General features: G+C 44.4%; 1 protein-coding gene across 1 annotated transcript in view; it reads right to left on the reverse strand.

Annotated features, from left to right (window-relative positions):
- Positions 1 to 12,170, reverse strand: part of cnc (NFE2 like bZIP transcription factor cap-n-collar) — a 721,520-nt gene extending 709,350 nt beyond the window's left edge. The window contains exon 1 of the mRNA XM_071674581.1: positions 11,969 to 12,170. Coding sequence (XP_071530682.1) covers positions 11,969 to 12,010 — 42 coding nt within the window. The 5' untranslated portion in view covers positions 12,011 to 12,170. The remainder of the gene's footprint in view (positions 1 to 11,968) is intronic.
- Positions 12,171 to 12,674: the final 504 nt, after the last annotated feature.

Raw genomic sequence — 12,674 nt, forward strand, 5'->3', positions numbered from 1 at the left:
TTAGTAATGGGAGCACACAGGTATCCAGCACTCGGGAACAGAAACCAAAGTAATACCTGTAGACGAGGGAAAGTGAACTAACTTTGCGGCATAGGGTAAGTCGATTAAGTTTTGAAGTTAGTCTGGAAGAACTGATCAGCGACGCATTCGACTCCAACTCTGCCAAGAAAGGATGCAGACAGAACCACCCCAGATGTGAAAGCAGTACATGGATCCATACAAGGGCGGATCAGTCCTTTGTATAAACGAAAACAAAAATCGACATCTGAAAAAAAAACCCTAGTTTCCATAAGCTCATTTGTCTTTTGACGTCTTCTTACTGAAACGTTTCTCTTTAACTTTCCCCTTTCTCTCCAGCTAAAGGTATCCACGTTTTATCTCCTTCACTGTAGATTTCACAGAACCTTCCATAACAGTGATCTACGCTACGGCTACGGAACTCCATTTCCCAACTCATGCTTCTAAAGTAATTGCATTCTCTTCTGTTATTTCCAGAATCGTATTTCCTCTTTCAGCCTGATTTTCCTCCTGATCATTTTATGTCCATTACTAGGAAAACTCAAGCATTATATGATTACTTTTCCATTTCGCATTTGCTGCATCCTCACTCGCATTATTCCATTCACGAACCACAATCTAATTGTACTTTATATTCTCTCTAAACAGTTTCTTTCTCATGAAATTTCATGTTGTGGCCTTTGGTTGCTCTGTCCCTGAAACTTTTGAAGACCCGTTCACCCCCTACATTATCAAGCTGCGTTTGCGATAAGAAGGAAAAGCGATAACCATGTGGGAGGTAAATGTGCTTGAGACAGAGCGTCGGGTGGGGCGAAGAGTAGGCGTTGCTTCGCGTGGTGCTAGGGGCTGGAGGAAGGCGTTGTCCAGTGTACTGCTAGGGGAGGAGGGAGGCAGAGCCCAGCGTGGTGCAATAGACGGGCGGCCATACACGACACATTACAGTAGCCGGGAGTGTGCCAATCCACCTGCCTCCGTCGCCCTACCCTCACCACCACTTCCCTTCCTTTCACCCCTCACACCGCTGCCCTACCTCCCCCACCTCTGGCCAAACTCATCCACATCCAGCGCCCCTAATCCATATCGAGTTGTCCTATGGAATCATCCTCCGACTCCTTTCGTCCACCTCCTGCCCAGCCGCTATGAACTCCTGTGTCATTCCTGACCTTCTTGAAGGCCACCAAGGTCACTACGTTTCCCCGCCCACACCGTGAGGCTGGCCACTCCCGCTGCTGCCTTACCACCGCCACTATCCTCACACACGAAGCGAATGCGATGGCATAGCGGTGCCAAGCTGTGAGCCAGCAGGGAAGCAGAACCTCTCGCTTTGTAGATCACCATCATTTCCCTGCTTCTGACTGGAACGCAGCCTGGACGCTGCAGGAGCTCATGTTGGTCACCCTAGCCAACTTATGGTCCCTGCCCTCTGACATCCCCTAGGGACCTTAGTCTCAGTGGACGTATAATGAATGATGCGTCACACATGTTTTTGACGCCACCGACCTTGATCACGCGTAATCATTTACCTCTCATTCACGCACACACACACACATACTATACTGTGGTCACTTGCAGAACACTACACCTACTTATAAAACACACTCTGGCCTCCGACAGGACACTGAAGTCACTTACAACACAGTGTCGCCGACTCGTAATGTGGTCACTCATGACAGTGTCGCCCCTAAAAACACAATGTGGCCACTCACAAGGCATCGTCCCCCCCACCCCCGCGACTCAATGTGGTCACTCACAAGGCACCCCCCCCCCCCCCCCCGCGACACACTATGGTCACTCACAAGGCATCGTTTCCCCCTGCGACACACTATGGTCATTCATGAGACGAAGGTAGCCGATCTCACACAATGGTCACTCACAAGACACTGTGGCCACTCCCAGTGTATTGAGATTACTCATAAGGCAATGTAGACTCGGATCAGGGTAGCCCGTGCCGATAGTTTGGCACCGGGCTGGCGTCTCTGGACCGTTCATCACACGAGGTATGACGGTGGGTGGCTTTAGGTCCAACGGCTTAGTATATACAAGTATACGGACCAGGTGCCGATATACAGCAGGGTGGTATGGGAGCATCTTCCGAGGTAGGAATAACCAGAACAGGAACAAACAGCTCTCACCGTTGAGTTCCGTCATCCAGTAACAAACCTGATGACGTTTATGAAGTCAAAGCGCACGAGAATCCAAACCTGGTCTACTCTGTGCGAGAGGCTGAGCGTCCATCATACTCCGGATGCTGATGCTACAGACTCTGCAGGTGCTGGCGACGCCTGGTTACTTCACAGTGTCTCCTACACAGCAGTTGGGCCAGTACATATATAGTAAGTCAGGGAAGGTGTTGGACGCCTTGAAATGACATTGACAAGGATCACTTTACTGCGGAGGGCAAAAGGAGCCATGAAAATTTATACGATATCAAACCCCTTAATAAGATTCTACGTCCTTCATTTGAGGTTTAGCCTGTGTCGCCGGTGGGGATTAGCGAAACCTTCATCCAATGACTGGAGAAGCTTAATTCGAACCTAACTGGACGGAAAAAAGAAAGGCTATCACAGATTAGCCCTGGGACTTTAAGCTGAAGGCGGTCGTAACTAAACTTATTGAGTTCCGTCACAAAAGAATTCGCCAGCAATTTAAGTGGCTCTTAAATCCTGTTATGACAGCAGAGGTCATGAAGGAGCCCAGATGATTATCGTCCTGACCAGAGAGAGAGAGAGAGAGAGAGAGAGAGACGTGTCAACATCACTAGCAGATGTAGACTGACTACCACTCTCAAGGGTGAACTCCGCCTTACTGGGATAGAAAAAAAAGACTCAAGGAGGATAGGAAGATGATGCCAAAGAGACTTCAAAGAACCTTAGAGCAAAGTACAAAATGGACACCAACTGACGTAGACTTTCAGGCCAACGTGTACGTCAACCGCAGGCGGATTAACCGGTAGCGCTCACTACTTTACAGACCATAAAGTTTCACTGGGAACTAGAGAGAGGGAGCTGCCGTGACCTCGATGCGGGAACTGGGGCCTGCACGGATGTGTTCTGCCAGCCATGACCCTCAAACCATCCCTAAGCCCACAGGTACTACCTAATGAGGACTTCTTGTCAATAATGGTGGAAGCGTCTTGTGGGTAAATCCACTTAGAACTATCGTCTACACTCGTTAATGAATTAAGGAAGATTCGATCTGTGACAGTGATATGACTCGCGGAATGATGGTGAGGGTGGTGTGTTGTGTTGTGGAGGGTTGGTGGTGGCGTCCCCAGACGACCACCACAGTTGATGGTGAGGGATGGTGTGTTGTGGAGTGGAGGGAAATAAGGAAGAGCGTGGGTCCGAGAAACGAACCCTGTGTTACCCCACTTGTCACGTCAAGCCAGCAATCGCTTGGTGGTAGGTAGTGCTGAGGAAGATGCACAAAGTTGTTGGTAGCATCGGTGGTGGTAGGTAGTGTTGGGGTTGGAGGCACAGTGTTGGTGTTCATGGTGGCGGTAGGTAGTGTTGGTGATGCTGGTGGTAGCAAGTTTGTCGTGAGGGAGGAGACTTGGTGCTGTTGACGGCGACCTCTGCCACATTACCGCTGGTGTGTATGCCATGTCGGCTCCGCCGTACATGACAACTCACAAATGTTAAGTAAAGCCCCCCTCCAGTGCCTTATGAGGCACCTTCTCGTCTCCTCCAAAAGTGCCTAAGCTCTTGTATCAGGCTGTTTCCACTTGTATAGCTTTTAGTTAGTCAGATATTTACATTTCTCTTGTTGGATGTAAGACTTTGAGGTTTGACGTTGGAGAAGTTAGTGTTGCATCTACCCCGAGTCGTTGTGTGGTGTGGTGTGATGTCGTTAGTGTATGGGTCAGGTCAGGTCAGCCATTGGCTCGTATGCTTCACTGTCCCTATTCTCTGCCGTGCTAACCTGTAGAGGGCTGTTCATTATCATAGTCTGCGCTGTAGTGTGTAGCATCTCACCATACTGTTTATAGATACTGGATGTTGATATACAGTGTCTTTCATGGCCTTTTACAGAGTTCGACCCTAGAGTGTGGTGTATCTAGAGCGTTATCTCTGCAGCCGCCTTGACAACGTCCCTTAAGAGTTCATAATATTATTCGTTAGTTACGACAGCTGCACTGTTATGTACCGGGGACCTGTACATGGGAGTACATGGGAATTAGAGATAACACGATGGCACCTCCTCTTGCCCACTCTTCCCTCCGGCTCAACTATACATGGGAATTAGAGATAACACGATGGCATCTCCTCTTGCCCACCCTTCCCTTCGGCTCAACTACCGGTAAGAAGAAAGGAAAATACAGTAAAGGGAAAGATTAGACAAAAACAAGATAAAAGTACAGGTGCCTTTTTTTTTTTTCAAATATACCTATTTATGTTTTCATCCGCCTCTCGTTTCTTCGTCTCTGTTAAAACCTGGAACTTGGAATGGATCAGCTGCCGCACGAGGAATACCTTGAGCTTGTACCATGTTCAGGTCTCCTTCCCCCACAGCTAGACCTTTGGCATCCCTCGATTACACCCGATTCGGCTGTGATCATCATCGACCAGGGGGAACCCAACTTCCAGACCGCCTCCTTTTCTCACAATAAGGTCATGGATTGTGGCCACTTTATGTTTTCTCTGTTGTTTGGATATCGTAAAACGCCAGTCAGTCTTGCAGTGCGGATCCGTGCGTCTGTGTCTGACTGTGCAGCACATGGTTCTACCTCTTCCATGTGTCCCTGTATCATTTTCTTCTTTTTGGCTGCCTGATAACTTCTGTTCTTGTTTTTCCTTTACGTTATTTCATGTTGCTGCTCATACGAGTCCCAGTCAAGTTAGTAGGTCATTAAGTGCTTCATTGTCCTCCCTGGGAGCAGAAATGGCTTTTAAGTAGACAAAGGATTTATTCTCTTTTTTTTTTTCTTCCTGCTGACAGTGTCTACAACATATTTCCCAGGAGTGAGTCCTGTGTGTGTGTGTGTGTGTGTGTGTGTGTGTGTGTGTGTGTGTGTGTGTGTGTGTGTGTGTGTGTGTGCAGAGAAATCGAAGTAATCCAGTCAGTGTCCTCATCTGATTCCCTATCTGATTGATATTGCCCAATCTCATCTTACACTTGTGTGAAAGATTTTTTTTTCTTTTTTTCTTTTTGTCTGCTTGTCTGTTATCAGAGACAAGATGGAATCTCGCAAACGCATACGATTAATTTAACATGGAATACTATGGGTCATAGTTTATCTCTCGAAGCCAGAGTAACCACCTAATCCTGTATAACATTGTTATGGTGGTCGGCCTCATTTATATCAGGTTGTGATAGTAGCTGTCGCCTTGTGGCATCCCATGGCTGTTATCCGTAGCTGTTGGCTGGGCACTGCCTCTAACACAGACGCCTACATAGCATTCTAAGACCCTTCATTCCACAACACACCACCCTCGCCATCAACTACGTCGGTCGTCTGGGGAGGCCACCATCCAACCCTCCGCAACACACATCACCTCACCACCACCAAAGAACTTCCTGCAATCCATTGTGGCAACACTGACATTGCGACAGCAGCCTTTACTCACACACACACACACACACACACACACACACACACACACACCACGATTAAGAACAGTCTAAAACGAAGAACAAAACATTCTGGTGATGTATTTTATAGCGACCCTAAAATCGAGCATATTTGAGTGATGCACAGCGGATGAAATGCCTCATCACCGTAAAGTCGTCTGTCCAGGTGAACTTGAGGACCAGTCAAACCTCCGTCACTGGCCGACACCATCTGCCATACGGTAACGGTCTATGGCAGAGGACAGGACGGTGCATGGATACATCACTCTCTTCCACCATGACGACTCCCTCAACTCGGTATTGTCCATAGGGACAAATGGATTAAGGTAACAAGGAAAACGGAAGAGCAAGAGACCAAAATTAATTCTGCTGGTCGACCAAATCTTCGGGAGAATAAATCCCTGACTATTGTTTTCATGTTTCCAAGTCACCTTCTAATGCTTTCTCAGGTAACCTATGAGAAATTCTGGCTTATAGAATGAGTCGTTATCCACACTACGACTGTTAAGTTCTTTCCCATTTGACAATTAAAGTAACGCCAAAATGATCACATTCATCCAAGGGTTCCGCAAACATCCCTTAAGAGTTGTACTAAATTCTGCAATAATAATAATAATAATAATAATAATAATAATAATAATAATAATAATGATAATAATAAAAATAATAAAAATAATGATAATAATAATGATAATAATAATAATGATAATAATAATAATAATAATAATAATAATAATAATAATAATAATAATAATGATAAACGAAATCCTAGCATTTCATAATTAATTGATATATATATATATATATATATATATATATATATATATATATATATATATATATATATATATATATATATATATATTTTTTTTTTTTTTTTTTTTTTTTTTTTTTTTTTTTGCTACTGTCTCCCGCGTTTGCGAGATAGCGCAAGGAAACACGAAAGAAATGGCCCAACCCACCCCCATACACATGTATATACATCCGTCCACACACGCAAATATACATACCTACACAGCTTTCCATGGTTTACCCCAGACGCTTCACATGCCCTGATTCAATCCACTGACAGCACGTCAACCCCGGTATACCACATCGATCCAATTCACTCTATTCCTTGCCCTCCTTTCACCCTCCTGCATGTTCAGGCCCCGATCACACAAAATCTTTTTCACTCCATCTTTCCACCTCCAATTTGGTCTCCTACTTCTCCTCGTTCCCTCCACCTCCGACACATATATCCTCTTGGTCATATAAATATATATATATATATATATATATATATATATATATATATATATATATATATATATATATATATATATGTATGTATATATATATATATATATATATATATATATATATATATATATATATATATGTATATATATATATATATATATATATATATATATATATATATATATATATATATATATATATATGAAGCTACAGAATTTTTCCTTAAATCAAGAATGGATTGAGATCAGGATTCCACAGAATATCATATACTGCTTACAGGGGTTCCTCCATCAAGTAAAAGGTTGAACAACAAGTATTCTACACTAGAATGTTTAGGAAATGAACAGGATTCGCCAGGTATAGAGGAACTGCTTTGCTAAAAGTATACGACGACCAGTGATCACCACATATCGTTCTTCCTCCTGGGAATACATTTGATCAGCTAATAAGGCAGCAACACTAGGAGGCTGACATATGACTCCCTCGTCAATAATACCAGCTGTTCTCAGAATGAACGGGCATATGAAGCGACGACTACGGCAAACTACATTCCAGAAATATTGTAACAAAGACAACAGTTACCAGGTCAGACCACAACACGAACGGTCTACAGGCAAGTGTTATCCAGTATGGGAGTCAAGGCCTTACTAAAGTCCTCGACCAATTATGTCACCAGCAACGACCCCATTGCATAATATTTTTGTTCTCATTTTATAATTCACATAATTTTAGTACCCGAGGAGAGCAACTGTACAAAAAATAAAATGAATGCACTAATCAAGATGATGCAAGAAGGAAGCAGCAAGGCAAACACACATACACATGCACACTGATCAGGGATGAGTGGGTCTTGAGGACGGGAGATACTGATCATAAGGCAATAGCCTGGTACACGTCAGAGTATCACTGGATACAGAAGCTCCTCGAGTATTGTGCATCAACCACATCAACACGTCACTGGGCACGTTAGGGCCAATGGGGAACAGAGACGTCATCAGTGTTGGATTTCGTCTCTGTGTATGACAACAACGCAATGGGAAATATCACATACCGTACACCACTTCGTAAAAGTGATCCTGAAATAGTGTGAGGACATAAAAAGCAGATTAGAGAGGAAACCTCACTGCACAGAGATGAACAATCGTGGAAAACTAGACAGAGGGAACAATTTCTTAAGGGACATAGATTTGAAAGTGGGAGTACATGATGGAGATAGATAACAGAAAATCTAATGGTCCATGGCGAGGTTATCTGCTGGAGGACAGTAATGGCAGTACGTGGGGAGGTCAGATAACAGGTGACCTGGTGGTCTATGACGAGGTCATCTACTGAGAGACAGTAATGACGGTACACTGTAAGGGCAGATAACAGGAGACCTGCTGGATCTTGAAGAGGGTATCTGCTGAAAGATAGTAGTAATATCCTTAATTCCTAATCTTATCACTGATAAGGGATAGGAGAGTAAAGCACCACTCCCACCGGCTCGATAACCGGCAGGAAAGAACACACCAACATGCAGCGTGTACTCATCATACTGCCTGGGAGATTTTGTCGGAAAGTTTGAATAAAAATAACCGCCCTAATTAGAGGTATATATGTGGAACGGTAGAGAGAGAGAGAGAGAGAGAGAGAGAGAGAGAGAGAGAGAGAGAGAGAGAGAGAGAGAGAGAGAGAGAGAGAGAGAGAGATCCGATCACGCGCTTTGAAGGAATTCAAACACTCGCTTTTTTTTTTCCATCTTGAGCAGGGTTGATTCACTGATGAATGATATCACCGAAGTATTTGATACGTCCTGTTATAAATGCACTGACATGGTCATCCCGTTCCGACATCTGCTTTACAAATATACAGACGGAGGGAGGAATCTACCTCTATAGTGGCACATATATATTACAAATGCGATCAAGTACAGGAATGAAATGTTCAACAGGCTAACTACAACTTGCAATGGACCCTGGACAAGACTATGCTTCTCAAGATTGGCTAATCGGCTTGGAAAAAAAAAAGTTCACAAAGAACTTACGGAGAAGATCCACAGGAGGTCAACGAATATGGTGCCTCGAAATAAGTGAAGTGAGTTAAAGAAACGGAGAGAGAGAGATCAGAGGCAAAGAAATTTACCCACCGTGGAGAGAGAAAATGGGATCTTTGATCACATCCTTCATGTTTCTAAACCAGTGACCAGAAATTACGGTATGAAGGTAAAAGGATCGACATGTCACAGCAACGTCGGCAAATGTATATATTTTTTTTTCAACTACAGAATTGTGATACATCGGAATAAATTACCAACAGATGCAGTAAATGCAAACAACCAGAACCTTAAAATCGAAGCTTAAACAATATTTAAATTTGTTACCATTAGATTAGTCCTGCAGCTTCTCTCTCTCTCTCTCTCTCTCTCTCTCTCTCTCTCTCTCTCTCTCTCTCTCTCTCTCTCTCTCTCTCTCTCTCTCTCTCTCTCTCTCTCTCCTGAAACAACCCCAGTAAAGCTATGACTGTCTCTATAGCATGGAACGTTTCATGCTCACAGTTCCCTATCGTATTTCCAAAGCAGGATGCTTTTTTCCCCCCTACTACATGGTGTTTCTTCTCATTATTTCTACCTCCTGTTGATAGTTGAGCCGGAGGGAGAGGTGGGTAAGGAGGTGCCTTTTATTTTCCTACCCTGTTCCCTAAGATGATTAAGATTCAGACTGTATATCAACCTATTTATGGAACGTAAGATCTGTTTTCTGTTCTTCCCAGGGATTTCCAGGAGTGCGTGTGATAATGGATGGATTGTCGATGACAGGAAGAAAGGCAAGAGGGGTGCCTAAACCCACTTGACTACCGGTCCTATAACATGACGAACTTGTTTTGCGAACAGAAAAGGAAAAAAAAAAAGATTATTAACTGCTTTCGACGTTGTATACTTGGCCCAGACACAACAATGCAGATTAAGTAAAAAAGAAAAAACAGCTGCCCAGGTAACAAGCGACGATTATCATTACGTGAAGACGAGTCATTTTTATACAGACAAACACATGGAGCCGCGAATACACCACTGAGTACTGATGATACAGCTGGACTATCAGGGGGCACATCGGGGTCACCACAGTCAAGCGGATGAGTAAATATATGATGTATAAGAGTGTTAACATCATCACCACTGGCAAATTTAGAATGAATAAACATGTGCATTTTTCCAGCTGGGAGGTCGGGTCTGGCTATAGCTCCGTATGATATACAAAATCCTATTAAACGAAAAAAAAAAAAAAACTAGAATGATACAAATATGGGTGAAACAATGATTTTACAACGTGGAACGCATCATGATACTCTTCGTATCACGATGGCGTTGAGAGGCTGGCAAAGTTGAAGCTGCCAGTGACATGAGGAGGGAGAAGTTCAGTGTGAGGCGACGCCACACGTGTGGTCACTACATCCAAGAGAATCAGGCCAGCGCTCGCTTTTCCCTGAAAGGGATGACCCTCAGGGCTCACATTACAAACCAAGAGGGGGGATAACAGAGGGGACTAACACACTACTTCTACTCCCCCTCCACCTTTACACGGATAACGAAGAACAAGATGATGAAATAGATTCAGGGTGGGGGATCAGTCGACGGACTAGGCTACGAACCAAACGCAAGGAATACGTCACACTGAGCGTATGTTGACGGTGTTGACACTCCTTAAGATACGAGGTAGGATGCTTACCCTTCGCACCCGGAATCCGGCCCCATTAAGCATAACGATTTTATTTTATTTATCTATTCATTTCATTTCGTTCCTTATGACCCTTACAGATACGTCACCGACATTAGGAAGCTACGGAAGACAATGCAAGGTTCGGGTCGGTCACCAGGGGTCGAGGGACGGTTGTACTAGGAGCCATAAGTACTGCTGGAGACAAAATGGGACAGTCACGACCAGCCTTGTCCAGCACGTCCGTCCCACCTGACCTGCCTGCACCATCTATTGTCTAGCAACAGACGCGTAAAACACACATACACACACACACACACACACACACACACGTTGTAGCAGCGTCAGGACAGGTTTATCCCTCGCCAGGGGAACAGAATCAAACACGTTTGTACTTGGACTACCACCCACATACAGAGGTAGAGATCAACGCGTGAAGATTATTTTCATTAATAGTGCTATCTCTTCACCCTACGAAGCTGATGTCAAATCGCTGGACACCCTAAAACCAATGTACGTCGCTTTTCTAAAGTGCATTTTTAACGACACACATTTTTCCAGACATCTTAACTCCTTACTCTCTCGCTCTCCTAACAAGAAGGATAGAAACGACGCCTAATCCCTGATAGAAGAAAAAAAAAAAACGCGGATGTTCCTGTGATAAATGCTGGGCAAGGTATGATGGCTTTCCGTTGGGATCCATTCTCGCGTCAGTAATGTAAGTCCTCAAGATGTGCAAAGAGAAATTCCAGTTTTACCCCAGAATCACAAGTTATATGATTGTGAAATCTACTTTAAAATGTTCATTCTTCACTAAAGATCTCAGTGTATCTGAGCACAATGGGCAACTGCAAAGAACTTTTGAGTTACAAGAGAATGCCGAGAGTACGGACTTTACGCGTAGAAAAAAAAAACGAGGCACTTGTTTTGCGTGTATCCTGCCTGAGGGCCGACCCATGGTAACTCAGAGGACGTCTGTGGTCCAAGCCAAATGCGACCACCATCAACATACGACAGTTTTAGCGACGTAAGACAGCACCGACGACGCTACCACTAACAGCAATGCAATAATCTAGACATTTAACACGAGAAATGCACTGGCATCGTCTTCTCACTAGGTACACAATAAACTATGAAGTGCGCAGATTCCTTATAGCTTTCGCACTACACTGCTTGCAAGACAAACAAATGTGACGGAGGCAGACAAACAAACAGTCATGTTGGCAAGGTCACGTTATCTTCCGCACACACACACACACACACACACACACACACACACACACACACACACACTCCACAGATGCACACACCCAGTCAATCGGTTGATGTATCGTCGTGAGAGCCACAAACGTGTGAATACAGACTATACCGGTGTATTACGATAAAAAAAAAAAAAAGGTTACCATCGACAGCACGAAGGGATGAGGAGGACGATACACTCTACTAACCTCATCTTCAAGTTTGATTTTCTTCGTCTCTGGCGAATCCATGGCGAAGGGAGAGGAAGATAATGCCTGTGGTTAAGGCGTGAGATGAGGCAAGATTCACTGTCAGTGCCACCCTACACTCACTACACAACACTTGCTGCCTGACCTGTCGCTCGGTGCCCAGCCACTAGCCACCATCCACTGCACTGTGTGTGTTGCTGCCGCCCCGAGACTCACAGTGCTGCCCGCGCTCCACCAACACCCATCCCTCCTCCCCCCTGACCCTCCTCAGCTCCTTACTGACGTGCACCACTGCTTGTGTTACCCCTTGATCGTATTCTTTTTGTCTTTCTCATCATTATCTCATTACCCTTTTACTTCCTCCGTCACCAATACATGTTTTACCCATTCACTACCCTCTTACTGTCCCCTTTAACAAAAATTCTGCCCCTTCACCACCACCGTATGGTACCCCTTCATCACCCCTATCCCCCCTTCACACTTCGTTTCTGCATCAGGGACAATATCAAAATTTCTACGATCGCAAGAAATCTTATGATCCGGTTTTAAGAATTCGAGAAAACAAACTTTCTTCTTGGTTTTATTTACCATGTGAGGGGTAGCTTTCTTGTTAATGTCTTCACCTAAATGTCCAACCAGGACAACCTTCATAAGGCAAGCCAAAGAGTACTCTTTGGTGTAATATGGAAAACGCCTGAGCCAAATA

The sequence above is a fragment of the Panulirus ornatus genome, chromosome 20 (assembly GCF_036320965.1).
Source record: "Panulirus ornatus isolate Po-2019 chromosome 20, ASM3632096v1, whole genome shotgun sequence".
NCBI classification, from domain to species: domain Eukaryota; kingdom Metazoa; phylum Arthropoda; class Malacostraca; order Decapoda; family Palinuridae; genus Panulirus; species Panulirus ornatus.